We start from the raw sequence: 27,965 nt of genomic DNA on the forward strand, positions 1-27,965 counted from the left end.
CACACACACACACACACACACACACACACACACACACACACACACACACACACACACACACACACACACACACACACACACACACACACACACACACACACACGGGGGGGGGGATTTTGTCAAAACATGTTTAAAAACACTTTATATGTCTAAAATGTATTATTAACACATTTAATGCATTATAATCTGCTTATGACTGTATAGTTATAAGGAGGCAAATGTCCTTGAATCATATATTTCTTTTTTTTTATTTCAAAATGTAAAAACAGGATGCATGTTCCATCACAATCAATGAAACAACAAGAAATAACAGATTGAGTTGCTATTTGGCTGAATGTAAAAAAAAACACATATATTTGTTTACAGAAAATAAACAGAAAATAAACAAAACCTTATTCATCCACAAGAGGGAATAGGCTCTATGCACAGCAGCCACTTTGGAGAGAAATTGGGCCTCTTCTTACTTCCTAATGAAGGCTCTGTTCCATTCTGGTCAAACAGAGTCAGGGTGCTGATATTGTTCATGTTGGCTCACTGGGAACACTCTGCTACACCAGTGGGTCTCAAAGTGTGGTCCAGGGACCCTCATGGTTCCTTGAGGGGGTTCCAAATGGCCCCTTAAAAAGGTGTGTAACTCTGAGAGTGTACAAATGGAACCAAATGGAACCGTAAGGGTCCATTTGGTTCCATTTGTTGGGGGGTCCTTGAAATTAAAAGGTTTGAGAACCATGGTGCTACATGAAATGGAACAAAGCCTTCATTAGCATCATTGGTAACACCTGTGAAGGAATATATGGCTGCTGTGCATAGAGCCTTTTGGATGGTTATAGCAGTAGCATATAAAAGGCACAGGTCAGACCACGGTCTGGAATGAATTATTGGTCCAAATAAAAACACAGGTTATTCAAGTAAAAGAAGGCACCTTGTGAGTGAGTGGGTGTGGTCACAAATCAACGTGTCACATGTCACACTTTTGGCTGACTTGGGACGCCCTCGGGACGATGATCTGAGGACAAAATAACAACACTTGTTTTCACTGACAATAAAAAATTAAAGTAACTCACAGACGGTCACATACTGACTGACAGACTAACAATTAAATCAGCCTATAGCAGTGGTTCTCAACCAGTGGTCCGGGGACCACCAGTGGTCCTTGAGGGGGTTCCAGGTGGTCCCCAGCTAAATGATGGAGAGTTGGTAACCAAATGGACTCTTATTAGATCTTTAACTCTTGAGAGCGTAAAATGAAACCAGGTCCATTTGGTTTCATTTTACGCTCTCAAGAGTTAAATTATTGTTAAACATCTGCATTACTTAATTTACAAGAAGTCTACACAATTAGAAAATGTGGAAGAATTGTTATTTTTGTTCAAAGTTTGCCTGTTATCTCTCCTATTGGTACAAACATCAATACAGCATGGAATTGTGGACAAAATCTTATGCAACGACAACAAAATATTTTAAGTTTTGGGTCTGAGAGTCTAAATCTCATCAAATGGTGGTTCGTGGCTCAAATGCTGAATAAATAACCTTGATATGAAAAGGGTTGCAAACCACTGGCCTATAGAGTTTCATTCCCCTTTAAAAGGATCCCTGGCTAATAATACATTAAAATTGCCCTCCATAACAAAAAATAAAAACACCTAAAATATTATTTTAGAAATAGTTCATCTGTCAACAACACCCGTCGCAGGCTGATGACGTCATTTGTTCATGTGTGGCCCAGCCCTATGGAATGTATGGAATGCATGTGCTACTAAAACATATTTAAAATATTGTTTTGATGCTCATATTAACCGTAGGAAGTGTTACGTTTTTTTTTTTATTAGCACATGCATTCCATAGATTCCATAGGGCTGGACTTAACTCAACTTGCGAGTTCATCTTTTACTCATCAACTTGGGTATTTCTAAAATAAACAAAATATTTAAGGTGTTTTGAGTTTAAAAAGAAATATAACAGACGGCAATTATAATATAATAAGGCATATAAAGTGTATTATCCCTTTAAAAGAACTCAAGTGTTTACCTGAGATGTCGACGTCTTCTTGCTTCCAGATGGTTTTGCCGTCGGTTGTCTTGACTTCAAACGTTGCGTTGTCTGCATCGAAATCGATGAACACCTCGAACGTGGCATGGTAGTTTGGTCCGTAGTTCATGAAAAACCTAGCAAGCTGAAGAGAGAGATAATTTGTATTAGTATGAAGCAGCAGTGGCCTAAACGTTAGAGGAGCGAGTTTGTAACTGAAAGGTTCCGGGTACGATTTCCCGGACGTGCGGGGCGGGAGGAGTGAATGGCCACCACGTATCCTTCCCCAAACACCGCCCTTGAGCAAGGCACTGAACTCCCAATTGCTCAGTGCCCAACAGTATAAGACTGTGGTTGTAGTGGGCAGTTCCCAGGTATTAATGATGTTTGTGTGTGTGTGTGTGTGTGTGTGTGTGTGTGTGTGTGTGTGTGTGTGTGTGTGTGTGTGTGTGTGTGTGTGTGTGTGTGTGTGTGTGTGTGTGTGTGTGTGTGTGAGAGGTAGGGTAAGTGATAGTCTTTGGTGAAAACAAACATCTTGACCAACAAAAGATTAAAGTACTATATTGTGATAGTACTCATTGCTATAGTGTTTGTTCAGTAGCATGTGCCTCCCCGTCTCTCCAGCTCTTTAATAAACAGAAAAGAAAAAAAAATATCAGCCTATCAGGAAAAGAGTACCCATTTATCATCTTAAATGTTATAGTGTTCCAGTTCCAAATCACTTCTACTTTCCCCTGTTTAATCGGTATTCTGTGCAAGTGCTCACTCCTGATTGGATGAAATAGGTATCCTGACCTGAAAATGTATTTTCTGTTTACTAAGCAATGATTACTATGAGAATATAGAGCTAATAGGGGTGTAATGATACAGTAGTTGTATCGATTTTGAATTCCAACGGTACAACTACATCGATATGTAAACAGCAACATATCGTATCGTGTGACTTTGCATCGTATCGTTTTGCAATACTAAGAACTTGTGTCACGTCAAGACAAGAAAGAGGAGTTTAATTACTTTTCCATTCCATATCGCTACACTTTGTCTATCAATACATGTGCGAGCTTGTCCATAATGTGTTCAAATACAATGTCCATGTATTTGCCAGAGAATCACTGTGTTTACTTATTTATATCCATACTAATCATTTTTTCCCTTAAAAAAAGACAAATCGTGCACTATCCACACGTTTCACAGATTGAATTATTTTCATAAAAGCTGTATTGTGTTTTAACATTGAATCATATCGTATCGCTATAATATTGTGAGCTTGTAAATCTGCTATTTTCAAATGGCCGAAATATATATATAGGGCTGAAGTGGTTAATGTATGGTTTGTGATAATAATCTAAATCTACAAAGTAACTAGTAACTAAAGCCGTCAAATAATTATAGTGGAGTAAAAGTATAATATTTGCCTCTGAGATGTAGTGGAGTTGAAGTAGAAGTAAAAGTACTGAAAATGGCAAATACTCCAGTAAAGTAAAAAAAAATCCTCAAAAGTGTACTTAAGTACAGTGCTGAGTAAATGCACTTAGTTATAGTTACTTGACACCACTGATGCCAGGTAAACAAATGAACCCGGCATAAGTCTAAATACATTTAATTTTAACCTGTATAAGGACTGCATGGTCGTCAATGCTAGGTCAAGTGCTAGGGACTAAGGTGGAGTCTGAAGAGGTGAGTCTTCAGATGATTACAGCAGTGGTGGAACAAGTACTCAAATGTTTTACTTAAGTAAAAGTATCAATACTGCAATAGGGCTAAAGTGGTTACTGTATGTTTTATAATGTAATCATTTATATCTGCAAAGTTTTCAAATAATTGTAGTGGAGTAAAAGTACAATATTTGCCTCTGAGATGTAGTGGAGTAGAAGTAAAAATATTGAAAATTGGAAATACTCCAGTAAAGTAAAAGTACCACAAAATTGTACTTAAGTACAGTGCTTGAGTAAATGCACTTCGCTACTTTACACCAGTTGGATTAAAGGTTGTTGGTTGTACCTCAGGTTGCAGTCTGTGTGGATTGCAGACCAGACTGTACTGGTTGTCTCTGGTAAGAACACAGTGGCAGTTGGGTCTCTTTATGTGGACGTCGTTCTCATGCTGGGCTTCCAACTGAAATCACAAAACCACATGACACAGCGTTACACACACACACCACTGATTAACCACCTTGTTTTTTTCCGTTTCAAGGACCCCCCCCAGTTTAGATATCATCACTGTCTTGTTAATGCTTTACATTGGTTAAAGGGATATTTCACTTTCAAACATGTTTGGGGTCTTTTTTAACATCTACTCAGGCGTTTGTGAACACCCCGGACAGTGTTCTAAGTTGCTTGATTCCGTAATTATTAGATATTTGATATTAATTTGTATCATACACATCTACCCTATACAAACCCATTGTATACTCCATTTTAACCATGTTAGATTCATTGAAAACACCTGTCCTTGGTTATGGCGACTGATATGGGCCTTCTACTGTGTGAGGGCTACGTGTTTTATTCAATAACTTTGTTGTCTTTGTCGTGTATTTGAGGCAGTAAACTGCGTGTTACCAGGCTGGTTGGTTGTAATAAAGTAGAGGAGAAGACGTCCAGATCCATGTTCAGAATCATTCATTTATTCAGCATCAACAGCAAACAGCATCATAGCAGCTTCCAGGGGCAGAGCCCCTGTCCACCCCCAGCCTCACGGCGTGGTCAGTACTCCCTAACAAGTCATTTACAGTCACTCTTATACTCTAGGTTCACATTACAATAAGTTCTTGTGGCTGGGGGTAACCCTGAGATCAGCTCCTTTCATGTCCTTTGATCACTGTTTCTATCTGATTAGCAACAGTGTGCCAGGAAGCCTGGGTGATGTCTTCGGGTTAACAATAGAGATGTAAATCGCCCTATGACTTTACTGTGTAATTTCGATGCCTGTATCTTCTAAGTTGTTCTGTTTGATGTGGTGTTTGTGTTTAATCTTACTGAATGTCTTTTTGTTCTGCTTGACTTCCAGCCGGTGGTCTTGGGGGGTCGTAAGTGGGAGTTGATGATGTTTTTTTTTGGAAGAATGTTATTTTTGGATGTTTTTCTTTCATACTGTTTTAATCAATATACTGTACGTGGTTGCGAAAGAGATTAGAGTCTTTCGTGGGGGGAATAGTGTGGTATATCAGCCCGTATGGCTTATAGTTATGAACAGTATGCAAGTAAAAAACAGATATAAATGATACTACAGTGTTGTGACCCAGCATAGCGCCTGCATAATCAGGTACACTGCGTTAATCTTGACCAAATGTCTACAGAGCATGTGGCTGATAGCCTAGAGTGCAGGGGTGTGAATGGCGATTTACATCTCTATTGTTAAGACCTAACACAGTTCCATTAAGACCTGGAACTGTGTCATTTTTAGATTTGAGCTAAAAAGCATTATTTTACACTTTGGGCTATTCAAAAATAGCAGATATACAAGCTCATAGTGCCGCACCGAGTGCCGCGCTACGAGCTTGTAGATCTGCTATTTTTGAAAAATCGTGAAAATGTGTGCAAATCTTTGAAATATATATTTTTAAAGCGAACATTTTTAACTCAAATCGTTGCTTCTGGGTGTGTGTGTGTGTGTGTGTGTGTGTGTGTGTGTGTGTGTGTGTGTGTGTGTGTTGCAAACTGATTTCAAAGTATGTTAGGATTTTAAAACTCCTGTAGAGTGAGCCCAGTGTCAAAGAAAATGAATTATTCTTTTCATGGCAAACTTTAGAAGAAAAGTCCCCATAAGTCGTCAAAGTCGGTATTACCGGCTCCGTCCGGTTTCAAGCTCAGTGTCAAACCACCGACGCAACTCTAAGCTCTGGGTTTGAAATACTGTTGTGTAAATTGAGCAATAATTTTGATGTTTCATGTAGTTCCACTGGTTCTTCTCAACGTGGGGTCAGGGGACCACCAGGGGTCCAAATGGCTGCTGAAGGGTCTGTAACTCTGAGAGGGTACACATGGAACCAAATGGACCATTTTGGGTCCATTTGGTTCCATTTGTACCCTCTCAGAGTTAAAGGGGCATGAAACCCCCACAGGTTAAAACCTTGGGGGCACCAACCTTGGGGGCTTTACCTAACAGCGTGAGAGAAAAAAAAACGGCGAAAATCGGCGGAATTTAGAAGCAGAGTCCTTTTTTTCCTCGCACAGCAGGAATTGAAAAGGTTGAGATGCAACCGGCACCACGGATGGCCATTACCTCTGTGATGGGGATGTTGGACGGCAGGACAAAGACGCTCATGACGAATCTCCTCCTGGGCGGTCGGAGGTAGAGCAGGATCTGACCGTTGACGGGTTTGGAGAAGAAGGGAATGTTGGACACCAGGCCGAACGTCATCAGGTTGGTCACGTTCACGATCACGTGGGTCTTGTTCACCTTGACCGGCTTCACGATGTTTAAGCCCTCGTCCGTGATCTGGGCCACGGTCAGCTCAGCGTCACCTGTGTGTCAAAAGGTTGTAGAAAGAATCACACGTTTAAAATTTGACTTCTAAGCTGCCGACAGGGTTGCCAGATCTGCTTATTATAATTTCCCCGCAAGATTTTATTTGAAAACATATATTCAAAGATTTGCAAAAAAAAATTTCAAAAATCTACAAGCTCATAATGCGGCACTCGGTGCAGTGCAGTGCTATGAGCTTGTAGATCTGCTATTTTTGATTGATTGAAAGGATTGTGAAGCTATATTAACAAATGTTGCTGGGGACGCCCTGGTATCCCCCCCCAAGGACCCCTGGGGGTCCCCGGACCGCACTTTGAATGGCCTAGAACGCTGGTATCGGTGAGTATGCCATTGCATGGCATTTATCACATGATGATTATGTCATCTAAACTCATCAATTATTTGGTATTTTGAATGCTTCAGTTGTTGCACTACTGTTTTACACTCTTACTGTACTATTTACATTATTATTATACTAACTTGTAGCTGCGCTTAAACAATTATTAAAGGGATAGTTCACCCCCAAAACATTTTTTTTTTCCTATTCAATTAGTCACCCCATGGCGACTTGAATTCATGGATATTCTTTTGTTTTTGTCTCATTAAGACAATAATTTGATGACCGGCAGCGGTTCTAGTAGGAGGCACAAAGAGTCTCCTTTGTGTCTCCTACCGGAACCGCTGCCTACCGGTCCGCTGGTCATCAAATTGTTGGCTTAGGAATTGGACAAAAACTAGAAAAATATCCATGAATTCAAGTCTAATCCATAGAAAAACATACATTATTTATTCAGTGGTTCTCAAAATGTTTAATTTGATTTGAAGGACCCTGAGTGTACACGTGGAACCAAATCCATTTGGTTCCATTTGTTCCACACTCTCAGAGTTACAGACCAGTACGGGTCCATTTGGAACCTCCTCAAGGAACCCAGAGAGTCCCTGGACCCCACTTTGAGAACCACTAACCTAGATTCCTTTTGAATTACACACTGGTATCAGGTTGGTACTTGGTATCGACCGATATGCAAGTTATGGTATCGAAATCGGTATCGGGAAGGAAAAAAATGGTATCAGTATACAGTACATCTCTAGAAAAGTAAAGACATTCTCTCTTTTTATTTCTAAACTATATCAAACCATGTTTTCAAAGGGAAGACTTCAGAGACTGATCAAATAATACATAGTTGTTGGTTGGAAACCTTGTATGTACAAAAAAAAACATTACTTTTGAAGGAAATGTAAAAAAGAACCTGTGTTCCAATGGACTCCACGTAGTTATTTAGTCACAAGCTCTTGTTATTATTTGTTTGCTTCACTTCTAATTTCACTTGTTTATCCTGTATCTCTTGGATAAAATTGCCTGAAAATGTATTTTTGTTTAAGTTCACTGAAGAGCTGGAGAGAAAGGGAGACCCCCGTTACTGAACAAAACACTCTGTAGTAATAATTACTACGGGAATATAGAGCCATTTTAATACTTATATTAACCCATTAAGACCTGAGGCCAATTCTACAAATGTCTTCTAAATATATTTTTTCGGAAAAGACCTATGTTGCTACTCAGACTTTTTTCATGTAAAGGACCCCCAAAATTATATGTATTTGGCCGCAGACCGGATCTAAATGTTTTGTTCCAGGGACCCCCAGAAGCAAATATTTGAGTTTAAAATGTTTGCTTTAAAAAAAAAATATATATACATACTATATTCAAAGATTTGCACAACTTTTCATGACTTTTGAATAGCAAAAGCATACAATAGTGGTTAAAATGATTGTGATGCTATATTTACTAATTTTGCTGGGGACCCCCTGGAAACCCAGTCCCACCCAAGGACCCCACTTTGAGTACCAATGTGGTATATAATAGCTCAAATCTAAAATGACACAGATGCTTTCCCGTTCTTGACGGGTTAACACAATAAATATCCCTTGGAACAAGGAAGTGGAACATGATTAGATGACGATAAGCGTGCGCGGCCTCACCAACGTTAATCAGGGAGTGGGCCAGGTGCAGCTGGGTGATGACCTCCTCGGTGCACTCGATCTTAAACAGGAGGCCTGCGGGAGTCTTCCCCGTGGACTGCACCAGTCGGTCATCCCAGTACACCGTCCTGTAGAAAGCATGGAATAAAGCAGGTGTCTTCGACAGGGATGCCAAATTGTTGTGTGATAGGAGGGGACAGACCCCCACTTAGAAACACCCCCACTTAGAAGCACCCCCACTTAGAAACACCCCCACTTAGAAACATCCCCACTTAGAAACATCCCCACTTAGAAACATCCCCACTTAGAAAAACGAACCCCCCCATCATCCTATTTTATTATCGTCTCCGCCAGGCCGAAAGGCATGGCGAGAGAGTATGTTTTTTAATATATATTATTAATATTAATTATTATTATTATTATTATTATTACCCTTATTATTACTCTCCGCCAGGAGAGTATTGTTATCACTGCGTTTTCACTTTCTAAACATGACACACCGATTGGTCAAGCCTCACGTGACACGTGAAATACTGTGATCTGATTGGCTAGTGACGCCACCGGGCCTATATATACATGGCATCACTCTGACAGTGTCTCCGCCACTGTCAGAGTGAGGTAAGACGGGAACCATGAAATGGCTGATAGCAGATAGGACAGATAGGACATTTATATAGACAGGAGGGATATGACATAGGACACTTATACAGACAGGAGGGATAGGACACTCACACAGACAGAACGGAAGAGGACACTTACCCAGACAGGTTGGATAGGACACTTACATATACAAGAGGGATAGCGACCTATAAATACATGTGTCACTGTGATAAGCCAGATTCCAATACCGAAAATCCGGCCACTAGCTCACTCCCAGACCTTCGAACCGGAAGTAGTCAAGTAGTCGCGGTCCAATTGTTCCTATCTGTCTTATTGGACAGATAGGACAGATAGGACACTTATATAGACAGGAGGGATATGACACTTACATAGACAGGACGGATAGGACAGGAGGGATAGGACACTTACACAGAATGAACGGAAGAGGACACTTACCCAGACAGGATGGATAGGACACTTACATATACAAGAGGGATAGCGACCTTCGCGACCTTCGAACCAACACAAGTCTTCTGGCGGAGAGTTGTGCTCCGAGGAGCACTTTTTCTAGTTATTATTATTATCGTTATCATTGTTGTTATTATTATGCCATTATTATTATTGATAATAATATTATGCTATTTAATGATAACAATAATATTAACAATAATATTAATAATGATAATAATAACAATAAAGACAGCTGGAATTTAACTCATTTACTTAAGTAATGTACTTAAGTGCGCTTTTGAGGTATTTGTACTTTACTTGAGTATTTCCAATACTTTTACTTCTACTCCACTACATCAGAGGCAAATATAGTACTCCACTACAATTATTTGAAAACTTTAGTTACTAGTTCATTGTCAGATATATATTATTATATTATGAAACATATCTCTCTCTCTCTCTCTCTCTCTCCATATATATATATGTCTTTTTTTTTACGTGGTCTGCTCTTTTTTCTCTCTACACTCTATGCCAAAAATAGCCGATCTACAACCGCACAATGCCTAGCACTATGAGGCGTTGTGAGTAGGCTAAATCCTCTAATAGTGACCTCTATTCAATGAAAAACCTCCCTTCTAATAGAAGTCTGAAGACTCTCGCCTCTATGGCTACTATATACGCCTGCCGTCGGTTCAAATCACTGTCTGTGACACAGAGTAATATATAAGACAACATTTAAGTAAAGTACTTGAGTAAATGTAGGCTACTTAACGCTGCTCAGCGCGTCTGCAGAGGTGTAAAGTAACTACCCTACTTTACACCTTATTCCACACAGTATAGGGCAGGCTACTTGATTTCAATAAATGAACCCAGTACATTTTACTGGGGTCCAACTGACACAAAATGTTGATTTATTCATTCTGATCTGTTTGAAAAAAGAAGTATAGGCCTCTATCTTATACATGCCTCCTTTGTCATCATGATTTGTGTGCATGGGGATCTCATCTTAAACAAGCTCAGTGCTTAATGAGTCTTCCAGTTTAGTAGACCTTGTATTGCGAATTTGTACTTCCATGTACTGCTGTTCTCATGTCTTACTAAATAAAGTAAAGTCCTTGTCATGCCAAGGACCCCCAAATTTTGATGTAGGCTACTTGTCTGCAGAACACACTACACAGCATTCCATATGCGCTTTCTCTCTCTCCCTCCTCTCTGGGGTCCACGGCCAAATACACATAATTTGTGATTTGTGGGGTTCCTGACATGAAGGTGCCCCCCCCTCCTCTGAGTGGAACAACTACCGTAACAGCGGAATTTTACACGTGCGTAATTACGCACATAAGTGCATGTAACATAATAATACACAACGTGTGCTGCCTGTACATATAGCTCACTGTAGGCTAACATTCTTGGGGATCTTCTTAGCTTTGTGAGCTTGTAGATCGGCTATTTTTGGCAAAGAGCTTGACCGGACCTCTAGTTAGTTATAAATTAAGAATGTATTATTAATGATTTAAAAGGGGGGGGGTGATCTTTCCACCTATACCAGAATAAACCATGGGCCTATTTAGCGCGTGCTGCACATCCCTGCCTGCATGGGTGCACAGTATAGGCAAAGTTCACAGCTCTCCTTCTCTCCTAATTCCCCACAAATAGTCCCCAGCAGCTGGCTGGGACCGGAGAGCAAGCTGCCATTCAGTCATGATTGATTGAGGTGATTGAGATGACATCATGATTTCTCCATGAGTCTTCTAACTTTCGAGGAAAAAAACAACAACAATTAAATAGGTGTGGATGGCTTCAGTCAATGAATCAACAGCGGTCGTTAGCTCCCCACTGGGAGATCAGAAAAACTTGATGGCCCATTCGGCGCACACATCAAAGGTGGTTAGGATCAAAGGCACTGTAGACAGACGCACACGAGAGAGAGAGAGAGAGAGAGAGAGAGAGAGAGAGAGAGAGAGAGAGAGAGAGAGAGAGAGAGAGAGAGAGAGAGAGAGAGAGAGAGAGAGCTTGCGTGTTACGGCCGCGGACCTTTGACAGACAGACATCCGTCGGAGCACAGTCAGCACACTCACTCGCACCAAAAGTAGCCGATCTACAAGCTCACAACACCTCGCAGCACCAGGCGTTGTGAGCTTGTAGATCGGCTATTTTTGGCAAAGAGCTTGACAGATAGATAGATAGACTGATAGATACAGACAGACAGACCCATGCAGGGCGTCCGTGGGAGCGCACTCACGCCAATGTGCTAAATTATAATATAATAATAATAATAATAATAATAATAATAATAAGGGTAATAATAATAATAGCATCAATTTGTTTATTGCACTGCACAGCATTTACGCACAGCCTCGTTTGGTTTGAGACACATGCAGTGTCCACTGTCCAGTCTGGTCTAATATCAAACCAAACCAGGCTGTCGGTGGACAGCTGTGCGCAATCTCATCTCATGGACGCCTCTTGAAGACTTCATTTATGGGCATATGAAGTGGACTATTATAGTAAGTGGACAGATTAAGGTGAAAGATTAATTTGATCATACTTCTGGTGGTTAGAATTCACGACAGTTGTTGTGAATTAGGTGAGAAAAATCCTTCAATCTGAATGTGGCAATTTGGAGAGCTCCAAGTTGCGCAGGGATGCTTAATTTATTTTTCCTAGTTTCTTAAATGCTACAGTTTCTTCGAAAATATGTAATCTCCTATAGTTCACAAGGCGTGGCGCTGTGATGCATCCAAGTTCATGTTCATGTTACCAAGCCATATTGTAGTACAGTCAATAGTAGGCTAATACTAGGCTGCTTTTAAATCTACAATGAAATGACAACGGATCTCCCTCCCATGCGCGTGTCGTTCTGCAATGATTTTTAATTCATTAGAGGCAGCAAATAAGCAACACATTTAACATATTAAGCTCAGATGATTCCAACCAGGAGGAAAGAGACGGGAAGACAGGAGAGAGGAGAGGGAGAGAGACGGTATAATGCTTTTTATTTTATTTTTGTTGCGTGTCGACCTGCGCAGCGCGCCCCATCCCGCACCGCAATAATGGACTCTGAAAGCTTGGCTCATGTGTAGCCTATCATAATTATTCACAAAAGTAACATGGATATATACACTTAGGATTTAGAGAGAACCCTGAACTATTGCGCTTGAGATTTGGGTTCATTCTGGGTTAAAACTGAATCTCTCCATTGTCTCCAAACTAAAGGCCCAGAATTAATTGGAGATGACAAAAAGAAAGCAGTGCTGTTCACAAAAATGACATATGCCTATGGTTGTGGCAGGTGTAAACTTTAATATTATTTAATAAAGGAGGATTAATGAAGCATTAATACACACATGGTGTTTTGATGTTGGGCTGATTTGACAATAGATCAGATGCAAGTGTCTCATTAATGCGCATGAGATGCTTTACCAAGTATGCCTACATTAATTCACATTCATTGTGATTATATAGTCGGAATGGCGGTGTTTATAAATAGCAATGCGTCACAGTCGGAATAGCGATGTCTTTAAAACAAATGGGAAACATCTCCACTCCGAAGAATGGAAGTCAATCTTCTAAGTGGCGATGTGGAGGAATAGCGATGTGTAACCGTGATAGGAACTTATTTTTTTACATTAACTATCTGGACCCTAGCATCTCGACATTTGCCAAAAATAGCAGATCTACAAGCTCACAATGTGCTTGTAGATCTGCTACTTTTGGCATATAGATATTTGGTGTAGAGTGGGAAAAGAGCAGATCAAGTGCAGAGCCAAAGGTCAAGTTTACTAAACATTGTGTGCAAATGTCTGGAAATACACATTAATGTGAAAATGCCTTTTCTGTTAAATAAAGAGCTGGAGAGACACAGAGACTCCTGTAGCAATGAGTAATATCAGAATATAGAGCTATTTAACACTTATTTTAACCAAAGAAAATCCCTTACCCTACCTTTTAATAGATATTATGTATAAACAAAAACAAACAAACAAAAATGAATTGACACAAAACTGATGATAATGCTGTCAAACAAGTCTATGAAAAGGTTTTATCTGCAACACATGTAGTGGGGGCCCCTGCTTCATCTCTCTCTCTCTCTCTCTCTCTCTCAGCTAAGGGGTCCTTGGTAGGGGTGTGCCGATATATCGTCCCGCGATATATCGCGATACGTTTTCGTGACGATACGTATCGTTTTGGAAAAAATATATATCGTTTTTCAATCATTATAATCAGGCATGCAAACAGCCCCGAGGTGAAAAGGGTGACAACATGTTGTTGTTTTTTTCGGGTCAGGTGTCACACTATTGCCCTATTTGGATTCAAAACGGCTATTGTAGCTGAAAAGCTACAAGTTTGCATGTCTGAATAATGCAAAAACAGAATTATTTGTTTGCATTTACTTTTTTTCTCCCCCATATATTTTGATAATAAAAAAAGTGTGTATCGTATCGTATCGAAATCGTATCGAAGTTGTGAGCCAAATATCGTATCGTATCGTTTGGTGAAATTAGTGTATCGGCACACCCCTAGTCCTTGGCCTGAAAAACGTTGAAGACCCCTGTTTTAGAGTTATGGTTGCACAATACACACACAATCTGTCATTGATTGACGTGCATCCTCACATGTAGTTGATGCACCCGGTAGTACTGTAGTGTTGCAGAGCAGTACCAACAGCAGCTTTGTGACCCAGTTCATTATTATGGCGGAAAAGTGTTTTTTTTTTACCATTGCTGCCATAAAACACATTTCTGTTGCACACACAACAAAAACGTTCCCGGAACTTTTTTGCACCATGACCTGAACGGCTTTCCCGTTTCAACGTTTTCATTCAACCAAGCTCATCTCCATTCATGTTTAACCCATTAAGGCCTGAGTCCGATTCTTAAAATGTTTCTAAAAAGAACAGTTTTTTGAAAAAAATATAAGTAATATTTTTTCACGATTTTTCAAAAAATAGCAGATCTACAAGCTCATAGCGCGGCACTCGGTGCCGCACTATGAGCTTGTATATCTGCTATTTTTGAATAGCCAAAGAAATCTTAAAATGACACAGGTCTTAATGGGATAACTGTGCTCTACGTCCGAACCTTCTTTTTTTATCACCAACGCCACCGGGATGATATCGTTCGACTGGACACGTGGGAGTAATTTAATGCATTTTCCCTCGAGAAACGATCCCCTACTGCTTTGAAAACCTATCATGATACCGTCCCATATTATGAAACACCGCAGTGTTTGCAATGGCACCTGTTTGAGTGACTTTTGTGAGTCAGAGTGACAAATTAATCCTCTCCAATCTCCGATTGGCAAACATAGCAATTGTTCCGCTGCTTATTTTAATGCAAGAGAACGTAAGCATACAGTACGTTTATTACTGCTGGTCTTCCCTGTCAACAAATAATTAGATCCTACCTGTTACTAGCGTAATCCACTTTCTAATTTAAAACTCCATTGTCTTACATCATTCCTGGGATTTCATCTTCTACTTACCGGTAGTAGACGTCTGATTCCTTCGTGGTTTGAAACAGCAGGTTGGTCTTACTGCAGCGGAACAGGCCCGCCCCGGGGAACACCGACCTAGTGACACAAACGTAAACGTTATTCTTCTGAACGACTTCCATCTTCTCACCAATTCAATTTTTCTGAAAACTGCTGCTATGTATCAGTAATTCCCGTAATTTACAAGTAATTCAGTAATTTACAAAAAAAATAAAATAATAATAAAGATTGAAGAATGAAGAATAAAAGATTTGCACACATTTTCAAGATTAAAAAAATATACAGATATACAAGCTCATTTTGCCTTTTGCGGCACAAAGTGCCTCGCTATGAGCTTGTATATCTGCTATTTTTGAATAGCCAAAGTATAAAATAATGGTTTAAGTAGTTACACAAGTTGTCTTAATGGGTTAAATGAATTTCACTGTATTTTTTTCAGATTTAAAACCTTAAAAGAATTACGACTCTTCATTGCGATACAGATAAAAAGGTACATCAAGTATACTGCGTCGGTTCCATTGATCCATTGATCCAAGCCGGAACCCAATTGATTGATTGATTAATTAATGGTCATTAAAATAAACAATTGCTCTGACCTGTAATGGGTGACTGAATGTTCATAGTGATAGGTGGGGTCAAAAAGGGTCTGAAAGACACAAAGCAGGTCAGCAGGTCAACACAAATCTATCAATGACATTCCTGCTGTGATGTTGTAGACGAGCTGGTTTTACTCACACCATCCTGACTCACCTCTTCAGACGACACACTGTAGGAAAAACACCAAAACACAAGGATTTGGGTTAATTGCAGTGGTGGAAAAATGTTTTACTTAAAGGAGCATTTCACCCCTGGAAGAAACTGCAATCACTCAATGGTAATAGTATTTGTAGTAGATAACAGTAGCACAATTTAAAATTTGCACCCTATGGCCAGAAAAATAATGAAATCTGTGTGTTTGACTACGGTTTGACTGGACTGCTGCATTACTACAATGACCATAATGCTTTGGTTTACTGCCCCTCCTTGTGGCAGCAGGGGAGGTTCTATGTGGGTGTGATCTCCAAGAACAACATTCAAACAGCATGGTAGTGTTGCCATGTCTGCTTATTATAAGCGGCTTCTTTCTAAAATGTAGTTGATATTTGGGCTTGTTTCCAAATGTTTTGATTGTTGTTTAAACCAGTGGTTCTCAAACATGTTCATGTATTTTTCCACAGTCCCCCATCTGAAATTATAATTTGTGCCAGGGAGCCCCTAACAAATATGTGTCAAAAATATTCCACATTTTGCACTTTTTCCCCCTCAATATTTTTTTGTAAATAGCAGATCTACAAGCTCACAATGGGTCGCGAAGCGTTGTGAGCTTGTAGATCGGCAATTTTCAAATATATAATATCCCATGTCTAGGTAAAGTGCTCTTGGCCTAGTTATCCTCTTTTGGGTTTGTTTTCATAGACCTGGTTGCTTATTTCTCTCACAATATCTGGCAACACTGGCTGAACCTAGCACACGTTCATCTAGTTACATATATGTCCAAGGATTCGTTAGTGATGTCATATCACTGACAAATCCTTGCTATCTTCATGCAGTTCTACTTCCGTGTCGCATAGTAGTGACATCACTGTCAAATCCTTGGTATTTTTATCCTAGCCTTTCGCGACGGTTTGTTTACCAGCGCTGCCTCTCCATGTTGTCTTTTTTTTCCACGCTTGCGCTTATGAAACACTACACAGGATTATTATTTCATGTCAACATTCAAGTACAACTATCAGAAGATAACTCAGGTAAAGTAAAGTCTCACTCTGCAACGGGGGTGCAGCTAATGGGAGTGACTGGCCGTGTGGGGACACCCCATTGGGGCGGTCTTTGGAGCTGGTCTGTGTGAGACGCGTCGAGACATGTAGTGCGGAAAGGAATTACGTAGCATCTCGTGACGTAAATAACGTCACGAGATGTTCGAAGATTACTAGATATCTAAAAACACAGATTATACACACAAAAAAAAACAGGACCTTGTTTCTTGAGTCCTAAACTTCATTAAAAGTGGTGAAAAGTGATCTGCGGTGAAATGTCCCTTTAAGTAAAAGTATCAATACGGCAATGTAGAAATACTCTGTCTGTTACAAGCGAAAGTCCGGAATTCCAAAGAAGTGGCATCAAAATGTACTTTAAAGTACCAAAAGTAAAACTACTCATTATGCATAATGTCCCATTTCAAGTTTTCAAATCTATAAAAATATTTTGAAAATAACATTCAATAGATGAATATCATTCTATTGACCCAATCAATCTGGGAACGCATCTCTGTCATTTTAAGATTTCTTTGGCTATTCAAAAAGAGCAGATCTACAAGCTCATAGCGCGTTATGAGCTTGTAGATCTGCTATTTAAAAAAAATCAAGAGATTTTTTGCAAAATTAGATTTTTTGATTTTTTTAAGTAGACATTTGTAACTCAAATCTTTGCTTCTGGGCATCCCTCGAACTAAATATTTTACAAATGTTCGCTTTAAAAAATACAAGTTAAAAGCTTTGCACACATTTTCACTATTTTTCAAAAATAGCCAAAGAAATCTAAAATGGCACAGATACTTTCCCGGTCTAAATGGGTTAATAGCGGAATTCTTCGCCTGCTGAACAAGGAGCTGCAGGATTATAATTTCGGACGAAAACACACGGACCAGTGTGCACGCTCCTTTAGTCAAGAGAAAGACATGGTGGCCTCAATGGAGTCCAAATGACTGAATTCAGTCTTAAGAGACTGAGAACTTGAATCCATGAGTTTTCCAGCAGGTAAACTATACCAGTATAAGCAGTGATCTTACTTTTTGTCTGCTGATGCCTCCATGTTCTCCACACAATGACTCTCAGCCTCTGGACCTTAAAGACAGAGAGCACAAATAATTCAAAAGTGTTAGTCATATAGCACTGGTTCTTCTCAATTTGGGGTCCGAGAACCCCCAGGGGTCCTTTAGTGGGTTCTAGGCGGTCCCCCAGCTAAATGATTGACCTGAGAGTGTGCAAATGGAACCAAATGGACCCGTAAGGATCCATTTGGTTGGGATGGGGTCGCAGAGATAACAATGTTATCAAATGGGGGTCCTTAACACATATACTGCCAATCCCGAGATATCTCGGGACATTAAATCCAACCGTTACCTGCGTATCCCGAGATATCTCGGGATCGTCTTTTTATGTGGTTTGATAACGAAAAAAAAATGTTTTGGTACCATCCTTGATTTTTTTTTTTTTCCCATGACGCTTCCGACCCATCCTATGAGAAAATTTCCGACAACCGTTTCCGGTTCGTTTTTTATCTTGAAAAAACAGTTTTTCCCTGGTTTTGGCTAAAGATCATGGTTTTCACACGGTTTAAAAAACGAATGGTAAGCTCCGGTTGTATTTTCTTTTCTTTGATCGACGAACGGTTATCCTCTTTGTGTTTAAAAACGATCTGATAGCCGATCGGAGGCTAAGCTAATCTAAGATGGCCGGTGGGGAAACGTCACAGCCACGTCACAGCCAAACGGATATGACGTTTGCAGCCTCTTTTGGCCGCTGGATACCACAGAATAAGAAAAAGAAAAAAAGTGTAAACATTATGAGGGCTCGTACGTCCGTCGTTGCTGTTTATAAACACCATCCGATCGCGGATTTTAATGGATATAATTTTTTTATGAACGGTTCAAAAGGCTATAAAACTCAAAAACGCTGGCAGTGGGTGAGTACCTTATGAATAAACTCTGGCAGGGAATGTGTTAAAAAGTAAAATGGTTGAGAATAAAATGATATCCTCAATTAAGAGCTCCGGCCGAGCCCCCCCTCTCCCCCCACAAACTTTTCAGTCCCTGCAAAGGGATGAATGTCAATATAAACAGTGGAGCAAAACCAAAATCAAGCCAGTGGGACGTGTCTTTCTGCAGAAAAACACACCTGCATAATTATATAGTGACTGATAGCTGGGGAAAAAAAATACATATATATATATATACAACTAAAAGGAAAAAACCTCCAAAAGAAGGGACCGCACAACTCCAGGACTGATTTTGCTTTCTTTATTTGCACAACGCGTTTCGCTTGTTTGCTTCTTCAGGTGCCATCCGTGGGCTTCAGCACCTGAAGAAGCAAACAAGCGAAACGCGTTGTGCAAATAAAGAAAGCAAAATCAGTCCTGGAGTTGTGCGGTCCCTTCTTTTGGAGGTTTTTTCCTTTTAGTTGTATACTTTTCTTGCACTGACCTGCACCTCCAGTCGAGGTCTTACAAAGATGTGCACGAGTCTTATTTAGTTTATATATATATATATATATATTTGTTTTCTCTTTTTTAAATTTAGGCTCAAAGTTACCTAGTATCCCTTTAATGAGGTTTGACAAAACATCTCAGTAGCGAGGAGTTAGATTATAATGTTGTAGTTTCACTGTGAGTCCAGTAGATGGTGCACATTGACCAGAATAGGCTCTATTCACAGCAGCCATAGTATGAAAACATTCACAGGTGTTACAATGACACTAATGAAGGCTCTGTTCCATTCTGGTCAAACAGAGTCAGGGTGCTGATATTGTGCATGTTGGCTCACTGGAAACACTGTTACACCAGTGGGTCTACAGTTGGGGTCCAGGGACCCTCATGGGCTTCCAAATGGCCCCTTGCAGGTGTGACCCGTAAGGGTCCATTTGGTTCCATTTGTACACTCTCAGAGTTATGGGGGTCGTGGAAACCACTGTGCTAGACTAAATGGAACAGAGCCTTCATTAGTATAATTGGTAACACCTGGGAAGGAACAAGGAAGTGATAATATGGCTGCTGTGCATAAAGCCTCTAACCACAACATGCAGCGAAGCAAAGCAAAGCAAAGTTTGTTGTTTACCCAGGGTGTCGGACTAAGTACGAAACTTGTTTCCAGCCGGACCCTGCATGGAAGCCTTGCTCAAGGGCTATTCAGCGGTGATTCATGATCGATGTGATGAATTGGGGAATCGAACTAGGGACCTTCCGGTATCAAGGCCGCCCCTCTAACCACTAGGCCACCGCTGCCACAAGGAGTCACATCACAGATGGCTGTTCATTTATGTTTATTCATGGGCCCCATTGGAAAAGATGTTGTACCAGCTGTACCCCATAAGGGAAGGTGTGTCAGCATTTGTCAACATGCTTTGAAAACAGCAGATTTACAAGCTCACAAAAAGGTTGTAGATCTGCTATTTTCGAATAGCTGAAAACATTGAAAGTGTACAAACTCAAACTGTTCCTCATTTTGCTGCTAGGGACCCTCGGGAACACCCTCAAGGACCCATGGGGGTCCCCAAACCACACTTTGAGAACCGGTTAATACAATTCAACTCATTGTAAGCTAGTGTGCTGTGTAGTTAAATGTGCAAGATCTGTAAACTGACACTAAATCACTAAATGAGTCACATCATGAAATATTGAAGAAAGGGGGGGGAGTAAAAAGTGAAAGTGAAAGTATAGAGTGTTGCCTGCTAATCAAAATGGAGCCATTTTTCACCCAAGAGGTCAAATAATGATAAAACTTATGATTTAAAATATATATACGGTTCATTCAACCTGGACAACTGAGCAATTAAAGTATGACCGTTTAAAACCACATTAACATCCACCATACAGTCAACAGTTAGTATGCTGTGGTGGAATGTAAGATTTACTTAAGTACAATAGTGTGGTATTTTTTTTTACTTTACTGGAGTATTTCCAATTTTCATTACTTTACTTCTCTACAAGCTACAAGCTCATCACGCTTGTAGATCTGCTATTTTTGAAAGTATACATTTTTGAAAACTTGGGAAACAGGACATTCTGCATAATGAGTACTTTTACTTTTGGTATTTTAAAGTACTTTGATACCAATACTTTCGTAGTTTTACTCATGTCATTTAAATTCCGGATTAAATTCCAGCATTTCTACGGCAGTATTGATACTTTTACTTAAGTAAAACAAATTGAGTGCTTTTCCCACCACTGCAAACAATGATAAAATTGTTGATTTTTTTTTTTACTGTTCATTCAACCTGGAAAAGTCATATAGTAGCAAGAAAGTATGATCGTTTAAAACCACATCAGTAGTAGTATTAAAGTTACATTTACTCTACAAAGTAATAGGCTACTTCCTATTTAGGGTGCATGAAATTCTTACCTGGTGATTATTCAATTCGACAGTTTAAAGTCAAATACTTTGTGGTGATCCTTGCCTGTATTACTTATAGTAATTATTACAATTATTTTAGAAGGGTCGTTGTCTTGTTTGCAGCATCAGATGTTAAAGTAAAGTCGTTTTTAAACTTTTATTTTCGCTGATAATAAAGCTGCTTCCGCAAAAGCGAGACGTTCGGAGCAGATTCAGAAGGGAGAGAAACCGCTTGGCAGTCCGGGCCCCGCCCCCTTTCCGAAAATAGCAGATGTACAAGCTCACAACGCTTCGCCATGCGACGCGTTGTGAGCTTGTAGATCTGCTATTTTCGACGCGCGAGGCGGAGCCTAGCCCCGAAACGCGACTGTCATGTTATGACAGTCATGGCGCTACGTGGTCTTTTTTTTTTTTTTTTTTAATTACATCTACAACCAGTACATCTACATAAACGTTCACATTTCAAATATAAAGTACTTATCCCACGGTCACGGATGTTATAAGTTAAAGCGCTTGGGTCTAAGTACCCGTATCGTCCGTGTTGTTCAATAAAAAGCATTTTAATCCGATTGCCGGCCATTTTTTCTCGAATTGTCTCCATGTGCTTTCAACCATATGCCCCTATCAGTTGTAAGGTGTATTGCACCCTGATACATTATGTAAACAAATAGAACATGGCCGTCAATCGGATTAAAAAGCTTTTTATTGAACAATACGGAGGATACGGGTACTTAGACCAATGCGCTTTGGCTTGTTAAATCCGTGGCCGTAGGGTCCGTCCTTTATATTTGAAATGTAAAAGTTTTTGTAGATGTGCTGCTTGTAAATGTAAGCTTTTCAAAAAACAGGAACAAGTAGCGCCATGACGCTTGTGACAGTCGAGGCGCGCGAGGCGGAGCCCAGGCTGAGCTGTAAACGTCTTCCTGCTGGGGAGGGGGGGAGGCTCCACTCTGCACAGCCTGCACATCCGGTCTAGAGCAGATACGGAAGTGGAATGTTTGAATTAGTCATGTGTGAGTGGAAATGGCCGGATACAGTAGGCGGGTTCGGAGGGCTAGACCTGATCTGATTCCTGAACAGTAAATAGAAACCAGGGTTTTCTACCGGGGCTTTAAAACAAGGAGTACATTGAAGAAGGAGAGGTCGCGCAGGACACGTTCTAATCTAGGCACAGGGCAAACAGGAGCAATCATAGATATATATAAAGGCTAGATGGCTCAAGGGGGCGGCGCAAGCGTAGCTCAACCGCGGCCATCTTGCGACGGTCACTCATAACATTATGTCTATGGTGCATATACTTTGAAATAACCATAGCGTGCTCAATTTTCATCCGATTTTCAAACGGTTTGGTGTTTTGTAAACACCAAAGATGTAGTTATGATACTGCATACTTATAATTATAATCATGTTTTTTTTTTAATACAATAATATCATAACTACATCATTGGTGTTTACAAAACACCAAACCGTTTGAAAATCGGATGAAAATTGAGCACGCTATGGTTATTTCAAAGTATATGCACCATAGACATAATGTTATGAATGACCGTCCCAAGATGGCCGCCATGTGGCGACGTCGTACTCCATTGGCCAGCAGCGCGGGTGAGTCATCTAGCCTTTATATATATCTATGGGAGCAATAATCAGAGTGATGTGTAAAGTAAGTGTAAAGTAACTAAGTACATTTACTCAAGTGTTGAAGTACAATTTTGAGGTATGTTTTACTTTGCTGGAGTATTTCCAATTTTCAGTAATTGTACTTACTCCACTAGCCTACGTACACCTCAGAGGAAAATATTGTACTTTTACTTTTACTCCACTACAATGATTTGAAAACTTTAGTTACTAGTGACTTCGCAGATATAAATCATGATATTATAAAACATACATTAACCACTTTAGTCCTATTATATACCTAGGCTATTTCCAAACATTTTAGTACTTTTACTTTTGGTACTTTAATCCCTATTTCAAATAGTGAAAATAGCAGATCTACAAGGTCAACTGTAAACTAGTAATAATTCAGGATAAGTGCAAAGCGTAAATCCAGCAAAATTACACCACTGTCACTTGGCAAGCTATAAGGCTTAATCAAAACTGTTTTATGCCAGGATCCCATGTTATGGACAAAGTCTTTTGGCGTCACCACACTTTTCAATTTCAAAGTTGAAATAGAAACATCAACTATGCGTGGGGATACCTTGCTTGATTTAATACCTCTATGTTATATACTTTTTATTTTTGTACACTTTACTGCTTGTTTTTTATTTCTGTGTATATCTCTCAACGAAAGGACTGAAGTTGCTTCAAATAAGGATCCCTCTCATTTCATCTGGACTGAATAGCCCTTAACATGAGAATGTTAACTTTGCCAGAAATGTACTAATTTAATTTAATGTATATGTGATGCCCAACATGACCTAACCTGCTCTAAGAAAAAGAAAATAAAAAGAAAGTTTAAAAAAAAAAAGAAATAGAAACATCATTAAAAAATAAAGCATAGGTAGCGTTGAATATGAATATTTATTTGAAAATGCATAATTCTGTGATTGCTGCTGATTTTGTGTTTTATCAGCGTAAAAAAACACGTAAAAACAATATAGAACGAGTTTCTGTCCACATTTGTAAATGGAAACATATGACCGTTGCCAGAACCAGAGAATACATTAACAAGCTGTTTGCTTTTTTTTTCACAATTTTTATTTTTTTTAAACTAAATAAAATAGACATAATAGCAAAGATATGCTGTACAGTATTATTTTTTTTCAGTTATCAATGTGCGACTCGACCTTCCCTGGCCCCACTTGGAGTCCTGACCCATAGTTTGAGAACTTCTGTGCTAAATAGGCTCTATTCACAGCAGCCATATTATGAAGATTCACAGGTGTTACCAATGATACTAATGAAGGCTCTGTTCCATTCTGGTCAAACAGAGTCAGGGTGCTAATATTGTGCATGTTGGCTCACTGGAAACACCAGTGGGTCTACAGTTGGGGTCCAGGGACCCTCATGGGCTTCCAAATGGCCCCTTACAGGTGTGTAACTCTGAGAGTGTACAAATGGACAGGGTTGGGAGGGTTACTTTTAAAAAGGAATCCCCTACAGTTACAAGTTACTTGCTAAAAAATGTAGTCAGTAACGTAATCCTGATTACTCCATTTAAAAAGTAACTATAGTTACTTTCAGTTACTTTTGGATTACTTTTAAGTAGGGATGTCCCGATCACGTTTTTTTGCTCCCGATCCGATCCCGATCTTTTGATTTTGAGTATTTGCCGATCCTGATCTTTCCCGATCCGATCTTTTCATTTAAAAAAATATTTTTAAATTATAATTTATGCATGTAGAATTTATTTTTATCATTTATTTTGTAGCAATAAAAGACAATATGTCTCAAAACACTGGCTGACAGTTGAATTATTGCCAACAAAATAAATGTTAATTAAAGAAATTAAGACAAATACTGAATCTCTGAACATTGGCTTGCAGTTATCGCACATAACCAAAATACAATAATAATATTAGGCTTGTCATTCAGGATGGAAAATAAAGTTGTCCTTTTGGGGAGAAGTGGAACTTAGAAGTCATTTAAGTTTAGCGTGAGGGAGAGGGTCTACTCTGATTACTACAGCAGGGGTCCCCAAGGTTTTTTTTTAGCTAAGGGAGAGATGAAGCAGGGACCCCCACTACATATTGTATAAAATTTGTATTGCAGATTAAACCTTTTCATAGATTTCATAGATAGCTTCATAGACTTGTTTAACAGCACTGTCATCAGTGTATTTATCAGACATGTCAAACTCTCAGTACTTAGTAAAGTTGAGCCTAGGCTCTGTACTTGGTCTGCTCTTTTCCCCTCTACCTCTTCTTGTTCCCCTCAGAATATAGGGATATTAGGGTTCATGTGGTTAATGTAAATACAAGAAAAAGGTCCTATCACGCAAATATTTGGAGACCCCCCAGACTTGATATCTACACTACAGAAAACATTCAGTTGGACATTAAACACACACACACACACACACACACACACACACACACACACACACACACACACACACACAGCTGACATTAATTAGTGCTGTTGATTGCTATGTGGTCAAATGCGCATACAGGCTCAACGAGCCATCGTTAATCAGTTAGTGTTACACAGCTGACTGCCAATATGCGCATTTCTGTTGAAAACGCATCACTGACAGGCTGATGAAGGCTATACATAGACTAGATAAAATAAATAGAATATACCAAGTTACTATCAGAACCTAGTAACAATCAGAACCAAAGAAAGACACTTTAATAGATTATAGTCCCTTTAACCAAACCATCTGATCAGTTTAAGGTTAAGAGTAAAGGCTTTTATGCAGGAACAGCGCTGCAAAGAGGACTAAAAAGAGAGCCACGATGTCTGTAGTGTTGCCTAGTCTGATTATTATAAGCCACTTTGGGCTCATTTTTCTGAAGTTGCTTGTAAATAATGGTAGAACGGTTGTGAGCTTGTAGATCGTCTATTTTCAAATAGCCAACATATATAAATATGTACATTGTTTAATGGACGACATATATAGCTATGAAGTGCGTTATGTGGCCTTTTATAGTCGCTTCTTTTGTGCTTGTTTTCATAGACCTATTTGCTTATTTATCTCGCAAAGTCTGGCAACACCGCTGTTGATGCAACATTAGCAGTCTCCAGTCTACTGTGAGGATTTTTGACACAGAGACGCGCTGCTCAACTCCAATCCATTGCGGTCTGTGTGCGGACTAGTGTGCGCTCTTGCAGGTGGTTGTTTGGTGTTATAATAATTTATAACTTGTTTGTAAAATTAATGAGGGGAAGGGGAGAATGTAACCCTCCTGTAACGCCCGTTACAACACCCCCGTTACTGTAATCCAGATTACACATTTTAAAATGTACTCTAGGACGTTACCGTTACGTTTTTTTTGTACTCCGTTACGTAACGGCGTTACATGTAATCCGTTACTTCCCAACCCTGCAAATGGAACCAAATGGACCCGTAAGGGTCCATTTGGTTCCATTTGTACACTCTCAGAGTTATGGGGGTCATGGAAACCACTGTGCTAGACTAAATGGAACAGAGCCTTCATTAGTATCATTGGTAACACCTGTGAATGTCTTCATAATATGGCTGCTGTGAATAGAGCCTATAGGCTCTGTGCATAACTGTATATTCCCAGTTTCCACATCATAGATATAGAAACCTAGATACCTCATTGGCCACTGCAGTTCGTTGGAGCGACCTGTATCGCGGCCGCCATATTAGAGGGCGCACGCTGCCGCTCAAAGTGATAGCGCATTGCCTACTGGCCAATCACAGCGACTGGCCTAATCAAGCTCACAAGAGCTTGTAGATCGGCTATTTTCAAACAACCTATGTATGAAATAGGGCTAAAGTGGTTAATGTATGTTTCATAATATCATAATGTATATCTGAAAAGTAACTAGTAACTAAAGTTTTCAAATAATTGTAGTGGAGTAAAAGCACAATGTTTGCCTCTGAGATGTAGTGGAGTAGAAGTAAAAGTACTGTAAATGGGAAATACTCCAGTAAAGTCAAAATTCCTCAAAAGTGTACTTAAGTACAGTACTTGAGTAAATGCACTTTACACCACTGTGTGACACCTTCATGTGTTTCCAGTTCAAATCAGCTGCTGAGCCAATCATATCAACAGGAAATGCAGACTCACAGAGCCAAATAGGAAAAGGCACTTTGCATGCAGCGCTGGGCCTTCTACAGATGCACCATAGCTAATATTTAGTACATTTATGTAAACTAAAAGAACACAAGCCAAGGAATATAGTCTGATATGATATGATAGCACTATTCTGAATAATTGTGACGCACGCACGCACGCACGCACGCACGCACGCACGCACACACACACACACACACACACACACACACACACACACACACACACACACACACACACACACACACACACACACACACACACACGCCAAGCATTGTGTCCCATTTTGAGCTTAAGCTTAATAGAATTGAACAGAAGTATGAAAACATGTCATGAATTGAGCTTTGTGTTAAGTCGCAAAGCATCCACCAAAGCATTTTTTAAATGTTTTATCCCACTATTTTGCAACCCCAGTTGATTCACCCAGTGCCAATTGTCTAAGTAATCCTGGGCGCTACACTCCCTCTGCCAGCATAGGGAGAGCCCAGAGCCGAGCTCATGCCTCCTTCAATGCATGAGAGCAAGCCTTCTTATCACCTGACAGGGGGCCCTGCTGAAAAAAACAGCCTAGACCAGCCTAAGCTGGACCAGCTGGTTTTAGCTGGTCTTGGTGGTTGACCAGCCTAAGGTGTGTTTTCGCCAGTTTAAGCTGTGTTTTCACCAGCTTCAGGTGTGTTTTCGCCACCTTTTAGCTGGTCTTGGTGGTTGACCAGCTTAAGATGGTAGGTTTTGCTGGTTTAAGCTGGTAGCTGGTTTAAGCTGGTAGCTGGTTTAAGCTGGTAGCTGGTCTAAGCTGGTAGCTGGTATTTATGATGATTTTGCTGGTCAAGGCTGGTTTAAGCTGGGAGCTGGTATTCATGATGGTTTTAGCTGGTTTAGCTGGTAGGCAGCTGGTTTAAGCTGGTTTAAGCTGCTATCTGTTTTTTATTTTATTCAGGTGTATTCTGGTATGCAGTGAACAACTTTGCTGGAGAGGATGCATGATCACGGTGAATTTCAGCCAGGTTCCCACAGCACGTGGTATATTAAAAAAACAGTAGCCTAAAATAGCCTATATAAAAGTGAGCAAAATCCACAAAGGAATAAATAATCATGTA

General features: G+C 39.9%; 1 protein-coding gene across 2 annotated transcripts; it reads right to left on the reverse strand.

The window, feature by feature from the left end:
* Positions 1-221: 221 nt before the first annotated feature.
* LOC311056970 (uncharacterized protein) lies at positions 222-21,361 on the reverse strand. Of its 2 annotated transcripts, none has more exons than XM_084073836.1 (10): positions 21,170-21,361; positions 17,843-17,897; positions 15,769-15,784; positions 15,615-15,664; positions 15,010-15,096; positions 8,476-8,603; positions 6,250-6,491; positions 4,030-4,143; positions 2,029-2,173; positions 222-1,006 (listed from the first exon to the last, which is right to left on the reverse strand). In XM_084073836.1, the coding sequence occupies exons 2-10, from the start codon at positions 17,863-17,865 to the stop codon at positions 966-968; spliced, it is 846 nt and encodes a 281-aa protein (XP_083929962.1). In that variant the 5' UTR covers positions 17,866-17,897; positions 21,170-21,361; the 3' UTR covers positions 222-965. The 2 variants fall into 2 exon arrangements, with proteins under 2 accessions (XP_083929962.1, XP_083929961.1); XM_084073835.1 differs by having other exon boundaries at positions 15,754-15,784.
* Positions 21,362-27,965: the final 6,604 nt, after the last annotated feature.

The sequence above is a fragment of the Gymnoscopelus microlampas genome, assembly GCF_963454915.1.
Source record: "Gymnoscopelus microlampas genome assembly, chromosome: 12".
In the NCBI taxonomy this organism is placed as follows: domain Eukaryota; kingdom Metazoa; phylum Chordata; class Actinopteri; order Myctophiformes; family Myctophidae; genus Gymnoscopelus; species Gymnoscopelus microlampas.

Excerpts from the sequence above, each read along its gene's own strand:
- LOC311056970 (XM_084073835.1), bottom strand. The coding sequence starts at position 17,865 with ATGGAGGCATCAGCAGACAAAAA. Across the intron at positions 15,785-17,842 it reads GAGGCATCAGCAGACAAAAA|TGTGTCGTCTGAAGAGGTGA; the intron begins GTAAGATCACTG and ends TTTTTCCTACAG. Across the intron at positions 8,604-15,009 it reads GAATCAGACGTCTACTACCG|GACGGTGTACTGGGATGACC; the intron begins GTAAGTAGAAGA and ends TGCTTTCTACAG.